Below are 19,459 nucleotides of genomic sequence, written 5' to 3' on the forward strand. Positions count from 1 at the left end.
CAGGTGGGTGAGCAGCAGCCTGGCGCTCCTGCTGCTGCTGCTGGTGTTGTTGTTCCTGGTTCTGCTGCTGCCGCGCCTGGTGCTCGAGCTCCTCTAATGCCCAGAAGACAAGGAAAGAAATGGCTCCCATGCTTCTGGCATATGCCTCCGTTGAGGAAGCGCTGAGTGAAGGTGGCGAGAGGGGTTTCCCAGGAGTTCACACTGGAGATGTGTGTGAGGCTCCAACCTTCCACAGGTGTGGTTAAGCCTGGTAAAAGTTGCCCCAGGCCTGAGACAAAACATCCTGCCACCTGCAAATGATGACTGATCAAATCTCCTCTTTAATGGTTGACCTGCAGCTGATAGTCAACAAGCCAATAGTGCTCCCGCCAGGTTTCACAGTCGTGATTCCCACCAGGCGTGTTTTATGGAAAAGGGTTAAAAGTGCAAGGGACTGTTAAAATGGCATTATAGAGGCCATTTAGTGGTGATTAAGGGCCTTAAAGACCAGTCCCGCCTGTTGGATGCGGGACGGATTCGGGACCATCAGACATGCCTGAGTAAAAATGGCTCAGAGTCGGGAACCAGGCGGGGGGTCCCGACCGCCAGTTTTTACGATTTTAACCCCCCGCACGCCTCCAAGCCCGCCTCCACGGCTCAGTTAAAATCGAGGCCTATGCCTCTATTTATGAAACCCAGGATCCCGTATGCTTTTTAATCGCTTTCTCAACCTGCTCTGCTACCCTCAATGATTTGTGCACACATACCCCCAGGTCTCTCTGTTCATGCATCCCCTTTAGGATTGTACATAAGAACATAAGAAATAGGAGCAGGAGTAGGCCAATCGGCCCCTCGAGCCTGCTCCGCCATTCAATAAGATCATGGCTGATCTGATCCTAACCGCCAATCTACTATCACAGAACCATCTCCTGAATCTAACAGAATTAGACACACGAAATAGGAGCAGGATCAGGCTACACGGCCCCTGGGCCCGCTCCGCTACCCACAGGGCCATGACCTATCCGAACCTAGACTCATGTCCAAATTCCTGCCCGCTCCCCGTAACCCTTAATTCCCTTTACTTCTAGGAAACTGTCTATTTCTGTTTTAAATTTATGTAATGATGTAGCTTCTACAGCTTTTTGGGGCAGCATATTCCATGGACCTACCACCCTCTGAGTGAAGTAGTTCCTCCTCATCTCAGTTTTGAAAGAGCAGCCCCTTATTCTAAGACTATACCCCCTAGTTCTAGTTTCACCCATCATCGGGAACATCCTCCCCGCATCCACCCGATCCAACCCCTTCACAGTCTTATATGTTTCAATAAGATCGCCTCTCATTCTTCTGAACTCCAATGAGTAGAGTCCCAATCTACTCAACCTCTCCTCATATGTCCATCCCCTCATCCCCGGGATTACCCTTTAGTTTATATTTCCTCTCCTCATTCTTTCTACCAAAATGTATCACTTCGCATTTTACTGCATTTAAATTTCATCTGCCACCTGTCCGCCCATTCCACCAGCCTGTCTTATGTCTTCTTGAAGTCTATCACTATCCTCCTCACTGGCGCTGAAAAAAGCCTTCGCTCTTTACATATTTTCTGTTCACAACAGCAGTGAAATGCCAGAATAAAACTCAATGCCATGCCGTTGCTCAGAGAAGTTTTATTCTGTGTCTGCAGAGTCTCGTCCCTTCAACTACTCCGGAGAAACCGAGTGGAACTCGTTGATGCATTGGGAGGCAGAATCGATTGGATTCTGGATCAAGCTCTGAAGATTCAGCTAATTTCAAAGGACGACTATGAAGATGCGAAGTATGTTCCTGGACCCAGGAAGAAAGTTCGGGCTCTGCTGGACATCATCGATTGTCGCGGGGAAAACGTGGCCGATCAGTTTTGCGCACTCTTTGACAAAACGAAAGATGTGCCTGAAAGGGAAACCGCACCCAGTGGTAAGTAGGCCGCCCGTTGATTTAACACCATTACCATTTATTGGTGTAGAGGTACACGCGGGAGTTGATACGAGCTCGGTTTGGGAATTCTGTCCACAGCATTTAGGGCAACTTCACGTTACAAGTTTACAGTGTGTGTGAAGCGGTTTTAGCCTCACACAGATGCTAAACTGGTGTAGATTGGTGTCTGTGTCCAAACCTGACTGAAGTGGAACAGTGTCACCTTGGGCCGTGACTGATCTCAGGCTGTATTTACAATATAACTGCAGCAATAGTGCTAAGATAAACCACTCGATACCAATGGCAACGTTACACTGTGAACACACCCTCGAACACGTGAGTGAGATTTTCTCTGGAGTTACTATGAATGCTACTATCAAGATATTAAGGAGTAATTTGTTGGGAGACTGCACTCCCAGGATGAGTGTGTGGAAGAGAGAATTGGGCAGGGAGGGCAGAAGCACTGTGGGATGTCCTGAGGCTGTGAAAGGCGCTATAGAAATGCAAGTCTTCCTATTAAAAAAAAGTTAGTCAGCAGTATTACTGGGTGGTTTGATTGGTCAAGTTTAAACCTGCTCAATTACCCATCTAACACTCCCTATTTAAGATAAAGAAAGAAACACTTGCATTTCTCCAGCACCTTTCATGACGTCAGGAAGTCCCAAAGTGCATCACAGCCAATGAAGTACTTTTGAAGTGTGGTCACTGTTGTAATGTAGGAAACACAGCAGCCAATTTGCGCACAGCAAGCTCCCACAAACAGCAATGTGATAATGACCAGATCATCTGTTTTTAGTGATGTTGGTTGAGGGATAAATATTGGCCCCAGGACAATTCTCCTGGATGACTATTAAGTTGGGGTTTGTGCAGTTTGTGCACTGTCAGCTGTGGCTCAGTGGGCAGCACTCTCGCCTCTGAGTCAGAAGGTTGTGGGTTCAAGTCCCACTCCAGGGACTTCAGCACAAAAATCCAGGCTGACACCACAGTGCAGTACTGAGGGAGCGCCTCACTGTCGGAGGGGCGGTACTGAGGGAGTGCCTCACTGTCGGAGGGGCGGTACTGAGGGAGTGCCTCACTGTCGGAGGGGCAGCACTGAGGGAGTGCCTCACTGTCGGAGGGGCGGTACTGAGGGAGTGCCTCACTGTCGGAGGGGCGGTACTGAGGGAGTGCCTCACTGTCGGAGGGGCGGTACTGAGGGAGTACCTCACCGTCGGAGGGGCGGTACTGAGGGAGTGCCTCACTGTCGGAGGGGCGGTACTGAGGGAGTGCCTCACTGTCGGAGGAGCAGTGCTGAGGGAGCGCCTCACTGTCGGAGGGGCGGTACTGAGGGAGTGCCTCACTGTCAGAGGGGCGGTACTGAGGGAGCGCCACACTGTCGGAGGGGTAGTACTGAGAGAGCGCCGCACTGTCGGAGGGGCAGTACTGAGGGAGTGCTGCACTGTCGGAGGGGCGGTACTGAGGGAGTGCTGCACTGTCGGAGGGGCGGTACTGAGGGAGTGCTGCACTGTCGGAGGGGCAGTACTGAGGGAGTGCTGCACTGTCGGAGGGGCGGTACTGAGGGAGTGCTGCACTGTCGGAGGGGCGGTACTGAGGGAGCACTGCACTGTCTAAGGGGCAGTGCTGAGGGAGCGCTGCACTGTCGTAGTGGCAGTGCTGAGGGAGCACTGCTCTGTCGGAGGGGCAGTACTGAGGGAGTGCTGCACTGTCGTAGTGGCAGTGCTGAGGGAGCACTGCTCTGTCGGAGGGGCAGTACTGAGGGAACGCTGCACTGTCGTAGGGGCAGTGCTGAGGGAGTGCTGCACTGTCGGAGGGGCAGTACTGAGGGGGGGCAGTACTGAGGGAGCGCCGTACTGTCGGAGGGGGCAGTACTGAGGGAGCGCTGCACTGTCGGAGGGGCAGTACTGAGGGAGCGCTGCACTGTCGGAGGAGCAGTACTGAGGGAGCGCTGCACTGTCGGAGGTGCCGTCTTTCGGATGAGATGTTAAACCGAGACCCCGTCTGCTTTCTCATGTGGACGTAAAAGATCCCATGGCACTATTTCGAAGAAGTGTAGGGGAGTTATCCCCGGTGTCCTGGCCAATATTTATCCCTCAACCAACATAACCAAAAAACAGATGATCTGGTCATTATCACATTGCTGTTTGTGGGAGCTTGCTGTGTGCAAATTGGCTGCTGCGTTTCCCACATTACAACAGTGACTACACTTCAAAAAGTGCTTCATTGGCTGTAAAGTGCTTAGAGATGTCCGGTGGTCGTGAAAGGCGCTATAGAAATGCAAGTCTTCCTTTCTTTCTTGACCAATCAGCTATTTAAAGTGTGGGTCAGCCTCTACTGGAGTACCTGGATGCTCTGTAACGCACTGTTTTGAAGCGAGCTGGAGAGGGAGGGTGAGCAACTGATTAAAGAGCTGTTAAAATAAGAGAAGTGGCGGTCAGTGCTGAGCATCGTGTCCAGAGGGAATGAGCAGCTCATCACTCAGTTATACCGATTGGCCCAATTGATCACCGTAACCTGATCGACTGCAATTATTACATAGAATGTACAGCACAGAAACAGGCCATTCGACCCCACAGGTCCATGCCGGAGTCTATTCTCCACACGAGCCTCCTCCCACGCTCTCGTCATCGCACCCTATAGTCTTTCCTGTCTGGAGAGTCTAGAACATGGCGGGGGGGGGCGCGGTCACAGTCTCAGGATAAGGGGTCGGCCACTGAGGTCTGAGATGAGGAGGAATTTCTTCACTCAGAGGGCGGTGAATCTTTGGAATTCTCTGCCCCAGAGGGCTGTGGAGGCTCAGTCATTGCGTATATTCAAGGCTGAGATCGATAGATTTTTGGACTCTGGGGGAATCGAGGGATATGGGGATCGGGCGGGAAAGTGAAGTTGAGGTAGAAGATCAGCCATGATCTTATTGAATGGCGGAGCAGGCTCGAGGGGCCGAATGGCCGACTCCTGCTCCTAATTCTTGTGTTCTTATGTCCTTTCGACAGATCCTTCTATTCCTTTCTCCCTCATGTACTTATCTAGCTTCCCATTTATGACTTTAATGTTTAAAATGTAGTTTTGTGTCTCTCCAGAACACTGGACTCTGGTGAAGAAACACAAGCAAGTTCTTAGGCGGAGGAATGAGGTGATGATGTATTACAACACCAGACCAGGAGAGAAGATTCACCTTTCCGATCAGTTCATCAACTTGCTGCTTGTGAAAGGGCACCACAGCATCGAGTTAAAAAGGCACGAGTTGCTGTCTTTTGGGCAGCAACGTATTGAGTTGCAGGAGAGCAGCCAGCAGACGGAGATCAGGCCAGACCAGTTATTTATGAAGGTCAACGATAAGCGAGTTCCCTGCAAAACCCTGGTCAGTGGGGTGGCGGGAATCGGGAAAACTCTCCTCTTGCAGAAGATTGTTTACGATTGGGCAAATAATCGGTGCTTTGATAAGTTTGAGTTTATCCTGCAATTCACATTCAGAGACCTTAATCTGATCAAAGGACCGCTGAGCTTCAGGAATCTGATTTTGAAGAGGAATGGGCATTTGGCAAAAGCGCTGAATTCCATTTTCGACGGTCCGGAGAAGCTGCTGATAATTCTGGACGGCTTTGACGAGTTTAAGTTTTGTGGCGGTGTAGACGGGGATTTCTACATCACCGACCCCGATGAGGAAGGCCATCTGCCGGACATTGTCCACAGCCTCCTCCGAGGGGAGCTCCTCACCGGGGCGTCGGTGCTGCTGACCAGCCGACCCACGGCCATTCATTACATCCCGGTGGAGACGATTGACCGCTTTGTGGTCGTCACTGGGTTTTCCGAAAAGGAGATCCGCAACTTCTTCCTGAAGTATTACCAGGATGAAGAAGTTGGCAGCAGAATGTTCCAACTGGTGAAGGAAAACTATTCCCTCTTCACCTTGTGTTTCATACCTGCCTTTTGTTATATTGTGTGCAGCGTTTTGAAAGAAAGGGAAAGAGTGGATCATAAACAACCGAAAACAATGACGGATATCTACAGCCGCTACCTCACGGTGCTGCTGAAGCACCATTGCCGCCCCCAGCCCCCCGGAGGGGAGCACTTGACTCAGATGCTGCGGAATTTGGGCCGATTGGCCTACAACAAGCTGCTTCAGCACGACACGCTGTTCTACCAACATGATTTAGAGGCTCACCATGTCGAACTGAACACCTTCATCGACAGCTTTCTGGACAAAACCTGCGTGCAGGAGCTGGAATGTGTGGAGAGCGTCTTCTCCTTCACGCACTTCACCATTCAGGAGTTTTTCGCCGCCTTGCACTACATACTGGAACCCGAGCCTTCCCCAGACATGATGAACGTGGACACGGTGAATGAGTACAAGATGGGCTCCGGTTACTTGGATATCTTCCACCGCTTCCTGTCGGGTCTGCTGTCCGAGAGAAACCAGACCTTGCTCTCCAAGTACATCCAGCTGGGCAAAGCAACAAAATCCGAGTCCTACTGTCGATGGCTGTTGGACGGGATCACAGAGAATTGTGAAAATGGATCAAGCACCTTGAATCTTCTCCACTGCCTATTTGAACAACAAAACCACTCGTTAGCAGAGAGAATAACACCTCAAAGCCTACGTATCAACATTGGGGACAATGTACTTTGTCCAGTGGATTTCAGTGTGCTGAGGTACTTTCTGGACATGAGAATTGGAGATCTGGTGGAACTGGATCTCACAGCCACAAACATAACTAGTGCAGTGCTGAAGAACCTGCGACCATATTTGCACCAGTGTGAGAGATTGTGGTAAGCACTTTCTTATATTTGTTCTTGGGATGTGGGCGACACGGACTATTTATTGCTCATCACCTGTTGCCCTGAGGGTATTGAGCTTCAATCACATAGCGTGGCTGAAGAACATCAATAATAATAATAATAATAATCAACTTTATTGTCATTGTTAGTGCACAAGTGCAGTACAACGAAATGTAGGCTTGCGGCTCCCGAGAGTGTACATTTAGATTAAGACATTTAAACATTCAACATTCATTTGGCTTGTAATACATTAACATAAACATAATAAAGTGCATTGGCAGATGTGCAGGCTTTAGAGTTTATTTGTGTATACTCCCGGTTGGGTGTATACAACAAAACAGCAGCTTTCAGGAGCTCGTTTCCAGTGCGACCCTACAAATGATCTCGAATTGAATTTTCATAACTTAACGTGGTGGGGCTTAAACTCGGAAATTCGTCTTGCGCGGTAGCACAAACCGGACGGTAGTGTGTCGACCGCCTGTTAGGCGCACCGACCAATGTTCGGTTCCATTGCCTTACCCCGTCATTGTTCCGAGCTCCCAATCAGTCTCTGCTACTGTTGCCCCTGCTATACCTGCCATGGCTTTGAACTAACAGACACTTCCTATTTCTCTTTCCCCAGTTTATATTTCACTCTCCGGCTTTTGGTCTTCCATTTCCTCTCTGGGGGTGTTACTGAGTTCTATTAATGATTATTACAGCAGGCACCTCAAAGCACTGGAAAGGTACCACCAACGCTGCCTCCGCAAGATCCTGCAAATCCATTGGCAGGATAGGCGCACCAACGTCAGTGTTCTCGCTCAGGCCAACATCCCCAGCATCGAAGCTTTGACCACGCTCAATCAGCTCCGATGGACGGGTCACATTGTCCGCATGCCCGATACGAGACTCCCAAAACAAGTGCTCTACTCGGAGCTCCGGCACAGCAAGAGAACCCCAGGTGGGCAGAGGAAACGCTTCAAGGACACCCTCAAGGCCTCCTTGAAAAAGTGTAACATCCCCACTGACACCTGGGAATTCCTGACCCAAGACCGCACAAAGTGGAGGAGAAGCATCTGGGAAGGCGCCAAACACCTCGAGTCTCTTCGCCAGGAGCAAGCGGAAGCCAAGCGCAAGGAGCGCACGTCAACCCAAGCACCCCACCCACCTGCCCCTTCAACCACCGTCTGCCCCACCTGTGACAGAGACTGTAGGTCCCGCATTGGACTCATCAGACACCTGAGAACTCATTTTTAATGTGGAAGCAAGTCATCCTCGGTTCCAAGGGACTGCCTAAGAAGAAGAATGATTATTCCCCCTGGTGTCTCTATCACTTAATATCCCCGCTCTTGGACACATTGGCCTTGAATTTGCGGTCGGAGGCATAACTCCAGAGTATGCCGCCGGCATCCGAGTAGAATACGCACCTACCCGACGGTGTCCCTCGTGCATAAACTTGCTCTCTGACGCTGTGAGTAGGAGGGTCAGCGTAATGACCCACGGATCCTAGAGACACGACCTGTGCCGAAGCATACAACCTGGGATCATGGCATGGTCCTTCAATCAGAAAACAGACTGTCTGTCTTTCATTTAAATTACTACAGCCTACAAAATACATACAGATCTAGCTTTTATCCTGGGAATCCAATCCATTACTCCTAATTCCCACTTCGAAACAAATACTGTGCACTGTGCAGAAAGTTATGAAATGGAAACATTATTTAAAAAAACCCCGCAGCTTTAACATACACTAGGATTGCTTCTCATTAAAGCATTTAAGTTATTTAATTTTTTTAAAAAGCATTATTTTCATTTTGGGTATTCCCTTACGCTGTGGAAACAGGCTCTGCGCCTGTTTGCACCAGCCGTAAAATGTCTGTATGTAATTGCTGGGCAGTTGGTGGACAATTAGACCAACTCCGCGGCAGCGATTAGGTTTTCGGTGGCGGAGCAGATGGCCTGTCCACGCTTATGTTGACAGACCGCAAGTTCAGGATTTAGCGCATGCGGAAATCCCGAACTTGCGGTAGATTTCAAAGACGGTATGATGGCGTACTCCCACCGCAAAATCTGGGCCAATATTTTCCTCTCTTACGACTCGGTTATGTCACGACCTTTCTCTCTTTCACTCTCCATTATATTTCATCGCTTTGTGCCATGTCTCACTTGCACTTGTTTCTCCTCCCAAGGAGTCACCCCAGTTTCCATCTCTAAGCTGTACTCTACCCAGGGTCTCCGCACCCCCACCTCCACCAGAAATAGTGCCGTGGGATCGTTTATGTCCACCTGAGAGAGCAGATGGGGCCTCGGTTTAACCTCTCATCTGAAAGACGGCACCTCTGACAGTGCGGCACTCCCTCAGTACTGCCCCTCTGACAGTGCAGCGCTTCCTCAGTACTGCCCCTCCGACAGCGCAGCGCTCCAACAGTACTGCCCCTCTGACAGTGCGGCGCTCCCTCAGTACCGCCCCTCCGACAGTGCGGCGCTCCCTCAGTACTGCCCTGAGAGTGTCAGCCTGGATTATATCCATTTACACCAACGCTGCCTCCGCAAGATCCTGCAAATCCATTGGCAGGATAGGCGCACCAACGTCGGTGTTCTCGCTCAGGCCAACATCCCCAGCATCGAAGCTCTGACCACGCTCGATCAGCTCCGATGGACGGGCCACATCGTCCGCGTGCCCGATAGGAGACTCCCAAAACAAGCGCTCTACTCGGAGCTCCGATACGGCAAGAGAGCCCCAGGTGGGCAGAGGAAACGCTTCAAGGACACCCTCAAAGCCTCCTTGAAAAAGTGTAACATCCCCACCGACGCCTGGGAATCCCTGGCCCAAGACCGCACAAAGTGGAGGAGAAGCACCCGGGAAGGCACTGAACACCTCGAGTCTCTTCGCCGGGAGCAAGTGGAAGCCAAGCGCAAACAGCGGAAGGAGCGCACGTCTACCCAAGCACCCCACCCACCCGCCCCTTCAACCACCATCTGCCCCACCTGTGACAGAGACTGTAGGTCCCGCATTGGACTCATCAGTCACCTGAGAACTCATTCTTAATGTGGAAGCAAGTCATCCTCGGTTCCGAGGGACTGCCTAAGAAGAAGAAGAAGGTTTATGTCCTCCAGTCTCTGGCCTTGAATCCACAACCTTGTGACTCAGAGGTGAGAGTGCTACCCACTGAGCCGCGTCTGACACTTTTGCACTCGTGCTGTCATTGCATCTGACGAGGCCTAAAAAACATCATGAGAGAATGTCTGAGGACCAAAGTGAGCTTCAGGTAAAGAGCCTCTGTGGCTGAACAGATTGGATGGATTTCCAACATGGACAGTTTGTTAGCAAAAAATGTTTTCTAAATTATTTATATTAATTTTTAGGCGTGATATCGTTGGCTGGGCCTCTGCAACATGGCTGCTTGAATAAATCAGAAACAATTAAGTGATTTAATTTAGTTTAGTGGCAGTTGCTGGGTCCAGTCATTGAAGACATTTGTTATAACGCAGCGAGTTGTTGTGATCTGGAATGCGCTGCCTGAAAGGGCGGTGGAAACAGATTCAATAATAACTTTCAAAGGGGAATTGGATAAATACTTGAAAAGGAGAAATGTGCAGGGCTGTGGGGAAAGAGCAGGGGGGAGTGGGACTAATTGGAGAGCTCTTTCAAAGAGCTGGCACAGGCACGATGGGCCGAATGGCCTCATTCTGCGCTGTATGATTCTGATTCTAATTTGTTTAGTTGCCATTTGCTAGATGTTAATAGTAGCCAACTGGTGTGGACCATTTCATAATGGCTAACTCTGGAGATTGTGGTTCTCGAGTGGCAGGACATAAAGAGTGATGGACATGACACTCAAGGATGCAAGACTTTCACGTACAGATAGATTGTAGGTTTTTTTTAATGTAAAACCAAACGAATGCAGTAAGGCTTCCAAAACATCTCACTTCTATTTTTAACTTACTAGGTGTGGAGAAAATAAATTGGATCTAGAAGCAATTAAATTCCTGTGTGAGCTCCTGAAATCTCCGGACTACAACCTGAAGCTGCTGGGGTAATGCAACCAAACTGCTCATTCAATGAACTGGAAACTGTCTGTGATACATGGATGTTGTCGACGGGCCTGGAGTTCCGGCCAGGCCTGGCAAGTACCTGCCGCTCTGCCTTTTAAAGGGTGGGTCGTGGTGGGAGCTGCTGGAGGATCCTTGGTCGCAGTCCATCTTGCTACGCCAGTGATCCCGCCACTGATCTTTGTGAGGAGGGCCAAAGTCTTTGGGCGTGGGGTAACCTTGGGTCCCGCTCCGCCTCACCTCCGTCAGTGGAGTGGGAACACCAGAATTCCACCCTCACTGGGGCTAAGGCTTCTTATTCAGATGAGGATCTTGGAGAGTTCTTATTAACATGCGGAATTTTGGTTGTTGCAGTTGGAGATATGGTGAGGTTGACTATTGGTTGTGGATAGCTGTTAGTTTGTAGGTGTCTGTACAGCAGACTAATTTCCAGTTCAGTTCTAAAGTAATTGTGCAATGCCATGGGGCGATCTTTTGGCAGTGAGACCCAATGCCACATCTTCAGGCCTTGGATGTAGTGATTGGCCCAACCCAGGCTCCCAGCTCCTGGCCATTCGCATGTCTAGAATCATAGAACGTTACAGCACGGAAGGAGGCCATTTCGGCCCATCGTGTCCGCGCCGGCCAACAAAGAGCTATCCAGCCTAATCCCACTTCCCAGCTCTTGGTCTGTAGCCCTGCAGGTTACAGCATCCCAAGTACTTTTTAAATGTGGTTAGGGTTCCTGCCTCTACCACCCTTTCAGGCAGTGAGTTCCAGACCCCCACAACCCTCTGGGTGAAGAAATTTCCCCTCAAATCCCCTCTAAACCTTCCACCAATTACTTTAAATCTGTGCCCCCTGGTTTTTGACCGCTCTGCTAAGGGAAATAGGTCCTCTGTATCCACTTTATCTATGCCCCTCATAATTTTATACACCTCAATAAGGTCTCCCCTCAGCCTCCTCTGTTCCAAGGAAAACAGACCCAGCCTATCCAGTCTTTCCTCATAGCTAAGATTCTCTACTCCCAGCAACATCCTTGTAAATCTCCTCTGTACCCTCTCTAGTACAATCACATCTTTCCTGTAATGTGGTGACCAGAACTGCACACAGTACTCTAGCTGTGACCTAACTAGTGTTTTATACAGGTTGAAGCATAACCTCCTGCTCTCGCCTTTATTAGCCGTGGCATAGAATACAAGCATTCCGTATGCCTTCTTAACCACCTTGTCTACCTGGCCTGCTACCTTCAGGGATCTGTGGACATGCACTCCAAGGCCCCTTTGTTCCTCTACACTACTCAGTGTCCTACCATTTAATGTGTATTCCCTTGCCTTGTTAGCCCTCCCCAAATACATTACCTCACATTTCTCCGGATTGAATTCCATTTGCCACTGTTCTGCCCACCTGACCAATTTATTGATACCTTCCTGCAGTCTACAGCTTCCTTCTTCAGTATCAACCACACAGCCGATTTTAGTATCATCTGCAAACTTCTTAATCATACCCCCTATATTCAAGTCAAGATCATTGATATATACCACAAAAAGCAAGGGACCTAGTACTGAGCCCTGCGGAACAGCCTTCCAGTCACAAAAACACCCATCAACCATTACCCTCTGCTTCCTGTCTCCGAGCCAGTTTTGAATCCAACTTGACACTTTGCCCTGGATCCCATGAGCTTTTAACTTTGTGACCAGTCTGCCATGTGGAACCTTATCAAAAGCCTTGCTAAAGTCCATATACACTACATCAAACGCACCACCCTCATCTACCCTCCTTGTTACCTCCTCAAAAAATTCAATCAAGTTTGTCAGACATGATCTTCCCGTAACAAATCCATGCTGACTATCCTTGTTTAATCCGTGTCTTTCTAAATGAAGATTTATCCTGTCCTTCAGAATTCTTTCCAATAATTTTCCCACCACCGAGGTTAGGCTGATTGGCCTGTAATTACTCGGTCTATCCTTTTCTCCCTTTTTAAACAAGGGTACCACATTAGCAGTCCTCCAGTTCTCCAGCACCACACCTGAAGCCAGAGAGGATTGAAAAATGATGGTCAGGGCCTCTGCTATTTCCTCTTTTGCTTCGCTTAACAGCCTGGGATACATTTCATCTGGGCCTGGGGATTTATCCACTTTTAAAGCTGCTCTACCCCTTAATACTTCCTCTCTCACTATGTTTATTTCATCTAATATTTCACACTCCTCCCCCGATAGCAATGTCTGCTTCGCCCCTCTCCTTTGTGAAAACAGACGCAAAGTATTCATTATGAACCCTACCGACGTCTCCCACCTCCACACACACAGATTACCCTCATGATCTCTAATAGGCCCTCCCCTTTCTTTAGTTATCCTCTTACTCTTAATATATTTATAAAACACTACCACTCCCAAAAAACAGCGCATGCCTTCTTTCCCATGCTGGCTCTTCCTGAGCCATTTAAAATTCCGTGGGCTCCTGGTTCTGACCTCTTGGCTGGCAACATTCCATGAGGCGCCTTCCCTAAGATCCTGGCCATTCCCCACTCCCATATCTGCCACTTCCACCCCAGCCAAAATATAGGCCCAGGCCCAGGCCCCGTCCTGGCTCTGCTCCAACAACCATTGGTCCGTTTCCTGCTCCAATCACCTGTCCACCAGCCCCCATCAAAGGCTACCATTGGATGAACTAGGACTCAGAAAATAATCTACTTAGTCCAGCCCAACTCCATCAATCCTGCTCGTCCCGCTATCGACAGCAAGCTCCTAAAGCTACCCGACAAAACGCAAGCTTGCTCTTTACTTAATAAAATAAATAAATTACTTCATCTATACCTTGCTTCTGCCTTACTTTGCATTTAGGAACAGGAGGAGGCCATTCAGCCCCTCGAGCCTGTTCCGCCATTCAATGAGATCACGGCTGATCTGTGACTGAACTCCATCCACCCGCCTTTGACCCACATCCCTCAATAACCTTGGCTAGCAAAAATCTATCAATCTCAGATTTAAAATTATTAATTGAGCTAGCATAAAATATTTCAGTAATTTAAAGTTTTTAAAACCTCATTTTAGTAATTAAAATGTTAGAATCATCCATTATTACTTTGTACAATTTGCCGAGCCCAGCTTTATTGCTATGATAAATTTTTTCCACCCTCAAACCAAAGTGTCATTTAAAAATAATAATAATTCCCTCAATTCACTGCTACTCTAAATTTTACCTTAGTTATGATTCAATTTTACTTCTATAGAAAAAAACTCACTAAATTCATCGATGTCCACTATTGATATAAAACTGTTACCCCTTCAATCTTCTTTTCTCCATTGGAACATCAAGTCTTCCCATTACCAACCCCCTTCCTGACTCGCCACCAGCCTGGGAGAGCACCAATGCTCCCGTTAAACTGCACGGCCGCGGGACTGTCTAGAGGACCCGCACTGGCCACTTACCAGCTTTAGAATTAAGGGGCCGCGCACCCCCCAAAAAAATGACTATATTCAATCATTATATATCTCCGTATGAGAATTGCTTTGGGTGATAATATGTACATGGCAGTGACATGAATGTGAAAACTTGCTAAATATTTAATTCCAATTCTCCTTTCTCAAACAGTCTTGGATGGACAGACGTTGGGAACAGGGAGCTGAAAGAACTTTGCGACGCACTAAAAGACAACCAAACTCTTCAGGAACTGTGGTACCTTGATGGACATTGGACCGTTTCTCTGTCTCATCTGTCTAGTTGTTTGTCTGTCTATCTATCTAGTTATCTAGTTGTCTATCTGTCTAGTTGTCTATCTGTCTAGTTGTCTATCTATCCAGTTGTCTGTCTCTGTCCAGTTGACTGTCTGTCTGTCTCTCTCTGTCTCTGTCCAGTTGTCTGTATATCTGTGTCCAGTTGTCTGTCTGTCTGTCTCTGTTCAGTTGTCTCTGTCTCTGTCCAGTTGTCTGCCTGTCTCTGTTCAGTTGTCTCTGTCCAGTTGTCTCTGTCCAGTTGTCTATCTGTCCAGTTGTCTGTCTGTCTCTGTCTAGTTGTCTAACTGTCTAGTTGTCTATCTGTCTAGTTGTCTAACTGTCTAGTTGTCTATCTGTCTAGTTGTCTATCTGTCTAGTTGTCTAACTGTCTAGTTGTCTATCTGTCTAGTTGTCTAACTGTCTAGTTGTCTATCTGTCTAGTTGTCTAACTGTCTAGTTGTCTATCTGTCTAGTTGTCTAACTGTCTAGTTGTCTAACTGTCTAGTTGTCTCTGTTCAGTTGTCTCTGTCCAGTTGTCTATCCAGTTGTCTGTCTGTCTCTGTCTAGTTGTCTGTCTGTCTCTGTCTAGTCTAGCTGTCTAGTTGTCTAACTGTCTAGTTGTCTAACTGTCTAGTTGTCTAGCTGTCTAGTTGTCTATCCAGTTGTCTGTCTCTGTCCAGTTGTCTGTCTGTCTGTCTCTGTCCAGTTGTCTCTGTCTCTGTCCAGTTGTCTGCCTGTCTCTGTTCAGTTGTCTCTGTCCAGTTGTCTCTGTCCAGTTGTCTATCTGTCTAGTTGTCTATCTGTCTAGTTGTCTATCTGTCTAGTTGTCTAACTGTCTAGTTGTCTATCTGTCTAGTTGTCTATCTGTCTAGTTGTCTAACTGTCTAGTTGTCTATCTGTCTAGTTGTCTATCTGTCTAGTTGTCTATCTGTCTAGTTGTCTATCTGTCTAGTTGTCTATCTGTCTAGTTGTCTAACTGTCTAGTTGTCTAACTGTCTAGTTGTCTAACTGTCTAGTTGTCTCTGTCCAGTTGTCTCTGTCCAGTTGTCTATCTGTCCAGTTGTCTGTCTGTCTCTGTCTAGTTGTCTGTCTGTCTCTGTCTAGTTGTCTAGCTGTCTAGTTGTCTAACTGTCTAGTTGTCTAACTGTCTAGTTGTCTAGCTGTCTAGTTGTCTATCCAGTTGTCTGTCTCTGTCCAGTTGTCTGTCTGTCTGTCTCTGTCCAGTTGTCTCTGTCTCTGTCCAGTTGTCTGCCTGTCTCTGTTCAGTTGTCTCTGTCCAGTTGTCTCTGTCTAGTTGTCTATCTGTCTAGTTGTCTAACTGTCTAGTTGTCTATCTGTCTAGTTGTCTATCTGTCTAGTTGTCTAACTGTCTAGTTGTCTATCTGTCTAGTTGTCTATCTGTCTAGTTGTCTAACTGTCTAGTTGTCTATCTGTCTAGTTGTCTATCTGTCTAGTTGTCTATCTGTCTAGTTGTCTAACTGTCTAGTTGTCTAACTGTCTAGTTGTCTAACTGTCTAGTTGTCTCTGTCCAGTTGTCTCTGTCCAGTTGTCTATCTGTCCAGTTGTCTGTCTGTCTCTGTCTAGTTGTCTATCTGTCTAGTTGTCTAACTGTCTAGTTGTCTATCTGTCTAGTTGTCTATCTGTCTAGTTGTCTAACTGTCTAGTTGTCTAACTGTCTAGTTGTCTAACTGTCTAGTTGTCTAACTGTCTAGTTGTCTATCTGTCTAGTTGTCTAACTGTCTAGTTGTCTAACTGTCTAGTTGTCTAACTGTCTAGTTGTCTAACTGTCTAGTTGTCTATCTGTCTAGTTGTCTAACTGTCTAGTTGTCTAACTGTCTAGTTGTCTATCTGTCTAGTTGTCTATCTGTCTAGTTGTCTAACTGTCTAGTTGTCTAACTGTCTAGTTGTCTAACTGTCTAGTTGTCTATCTGTCTAGTTGTCTATCCAGTTGTCTGTCTCTGTCCAGTTGTCTGTCTGTCTGTCTCTGTCCAGTTGTCTGTCTGTCTGTCCAGTTGTTGAACAGCAAACTCACGTTTCTTTTTTCAGGATCGAAGGCAGTGATGCTGACTATGATGGAATATGTGGATTTGCTGCAATCCCCTCGACCAATACCACATTAAGGAAAGTAGTGTAAGTACCTGGACTATAACTGCAAATGTTAAATGTGGTTGCTATTAACGCTGTGAATATTTATAAATGTTTAAGTGTTGAGTTTTTTATCTGTATATAATATATGCAACTGTCAGGAAAGACTGAAAAGTGAAAGACTAGAAAAGAGAAGGCTGAGGGGTGACCTGATAGAGGTCTTTAAAATTATGAAAGGGTTCGATGTTGGGTATTTGATGTGGATGACAGAAGAAAGCTTCCATGGTTGTTGATTTCTAGTGAGATTGTTCTGGACTTATTATATGCAGATAGCACCCTCTAGTGGTAGTCAGCATATAGCAGTGTTATTGTATAGCAGTGTGTTATTTGACCTTCCTGTTTGACCCGGAAGTAGTATTCCAGGAAGAACCTGCTGAGTTGTGAAGGAGCTCACATGAGGGATTCTCAATCCTGTTGCATCCCTTCTTATATGCTAGACAAGATGCAATGTCTGTGAGTATTCTTGTTTAGTAACATGATAACAACCTTGTTAGTGTAGTATTTTGACAATACTTTGTCTATAAGAAGTTATTAGCTGTTAGTTACCGAGGTTTAGCTTCAGTGCTATTTAGTTATACAATTAGTCTATTCTGTTGTCATAAACATGTTTATATCTTATGTAACATCTAATGTATAGTACTCAGCTCTATGTACAAAGCATACTTTGTCTTTGTTTACAGTTTCACAAATTTGTTCAAGTAAAGCTTCAAAACAGCAACCTGCTTCTCGGAGGAATTATTTGAATGAGTGTTTAGCTGGCTGGATAACTAGATAGGAGCACGTCTAGCGAGACCAGTACAGAGATATTCAATGTGTTTAGAGACTAGTGTTTAGCATCTTGTTGTACGTAGCAAGCAGTGGCAATCGCCCCAACTCCTCCTGCTATTTATAGCACTCTGATTAACGCATTCACGTTAAATTCCTGTCTCTGTTATTTGAACAAAAGCAAATTAAGTTCCCTGATTGGAACCGGAATCATAAATTATCTTCCAAACTGTACAGTGCCTGTTCGCACAACCCTGGAACACTCAGAGACCCTGCCTGTCATGTTAACCTCCAGATACTCATGGGTTCCACATGATCAGTTCTTCACTGAGATGTCTGTGACAGATAGGGTTATGTGTGAGGTCATCCATTTTGGACCAAAAAAGGATCGATCCAAGTATTATTTAAATGGTGAAAAGCTCGTAACAGCGGAGTTCGAAAGAGATTTGGGGGTCCATGTACACAGATCACTATAATGTAGTGATCAGGTCCAAAATATAATCAGAAAGCCTAATGGATGGTTGGCCTTTATAACTAGAGAGCTAGAATATAAAGATAAGGAAGTTTTGTTACAGTTATACAGAGCCCTGGTCAGACCACACCTGGGGCACTGTGTACAGCTCTGGGCACCGCACCTTAGGAAGGATCTATTGGCCTTGGAAGGAGGGAAGCGTAGATTCACCAGAATGATGCCAGACTCCAAGGGTTAGACTGTGAGGAGAGATTACACAAACTAGGCTTGTATTCCCTGGAATATAGAAGTTTAAGGGGTGATTTGATTGAGGTTTTGAGGATTTTGAAGGAATTGATGGGGTTGATGGAGAGAAACTATTTCCGCTGGTGGGGGAGTCTGGGACAAGGGGGACGTAACCTTAAAATCAGAGCCAGGCCATTCAGGAGAGAAGTTAGGAAGCACTTCTTCATACAAAGGGTGGTAGAAGTGTGGAACTCTCTCCTACATTACAACAGTGACTACACTTCAAAAGTACTTCATTGGCTGTAAAGCATTTAGGTACCAATGACATAGGTAGGACAAAGAAAGAGGTTCTGCTGAGAGAGTTTGAGCAGCTAGGGACTAAATTAAAAAGCAGAACCACAAAGGTAATAATCTCTGGATTATTATCTGAGCCACGAGCGAATTTGCATAGGGTAAATAAGATCAGAGAAATGAACGAGTGGCTCAAAGACTGGTGTGGGAGAAATGGGTTTCGGTTTGTGGGGCACTGGCACCAGTACTGGGATAAGAGGGAGCTGTTCCGTTTGGACAGGCTTCACTCGAACCATGCTGGGGCTAGAGTCCTGGCGAATCGAATAACTAGGGCTGTAGAAAGGGCTTTAAACTAAATAGTGGGGTGGAGGATCCAGGTGAGCGGGAGTTTAAAAAGTCAATGAGAAATGAGAAAGCAATAGAGCAGGCGAGAGATGGGGGAAATAATAACCAGAGTGTGACAGGAAGGGACAGAATGTTTAAAAATAAGAGTGCAACAGAAAATGGGGCCAAAACAAGGAGAAATGGTAAAAAGACAAAGTTAAAAGCTCTATATCTGAATGCATGCAGCATTCGTAACAAGATAGATGAGTTGACGGCACAAATAGATACTGTAAAGGATACATAGTAAAGGATCCTCTAGGAAAGAGTGATCATAGCATGGTTGAATTTCAAATTCAGTTGGAAGGTGAGAAAGCTGTATCTCAAACCAGTGTCCTGATCTTAAACAAAGGCAATGGTCTGATCGCCATTACAGAGACGTGGTTGCAAGGTGTCCAGGGCTGGGAACTGAATATTTCAGGGTATTTGACAATTCAGAAGGATAGACAGAAAGGAAAGGGAGGTGGGGTGGCTTTGCTGGTAAAGGATGGGATCAGTGCAGTGGTGAGAAGTGATATTGGCTCAGAAGGTCAAGATGTAGAATCGGTTTGGGTTGAGATAAAAAATAAGGGGAAAAAGTCTCTGGTGGGCGTAGTCTACAGGCCCCCGAACAGTAGCAATACTGTTGGACAGAATATAAATCAACAAATAATGGAGGCCCGTAATAAAGGTGCGGTAATAATCATGGGTGATTTTAATCTCCATATTGATTGGACAAATCAAATTGGCCATGGTAGCCTTGAGGAGG

The 19,459-nt window shown here is 47.0% G+C and overlaps 1 protein-coding gene across 1 annotated transcript in view; it reads left to right on the forward strand.

Annotated features, from left to right (window-relative positions):
* Positions 1-1,622: 1,622 nt before the first annotated feature.
* The window catches only part of LOC147122492 (NACHT, LRR and PYD domains-containing protein 3-like), a 34,213-nt gene continuing 16,376 nt past the window's right edge, over positions 1,623-19,459 (forward strand). The window contains exons 1-5 of the mRNA XM_086005066.1: positions 1,623-1,929; positions 5,007-6,696; positions 10,635-10,721; positions 14,311-14,394; positions 16,479-16,562. Coding sequence (XP_085861192.1) covers positions 1,623-1,929; positions 5,007-6,696; positions 10,635-10,721; positions 14,311-14,394; positions 16,479-16,562 — 2,252 coding nt within the window. The remainder of the gene's footprint in view (positions 1,930-5,006; positions 6,697-10,634; positions 10,722-14,310; positions 14,395-16,478; positions 16,563-19,459) is intronic.

The sequence above is a fragment of the Somniosus microcephalus genome, chromosome 2 (genome assembly GCF_052327205.1).
Source record: "Somniosus microcephalus isolate GS21.2 chromosome 2, FLI_Smic_1.0, whole genome shotgun sequence".
Classification (NCBI taxonomy): Eukaryota; Metazoa; Chordata; class Chondrichthyes; order Squaliformes; family Somniosidae; genus Somniosus; species Somniosus microcephalus.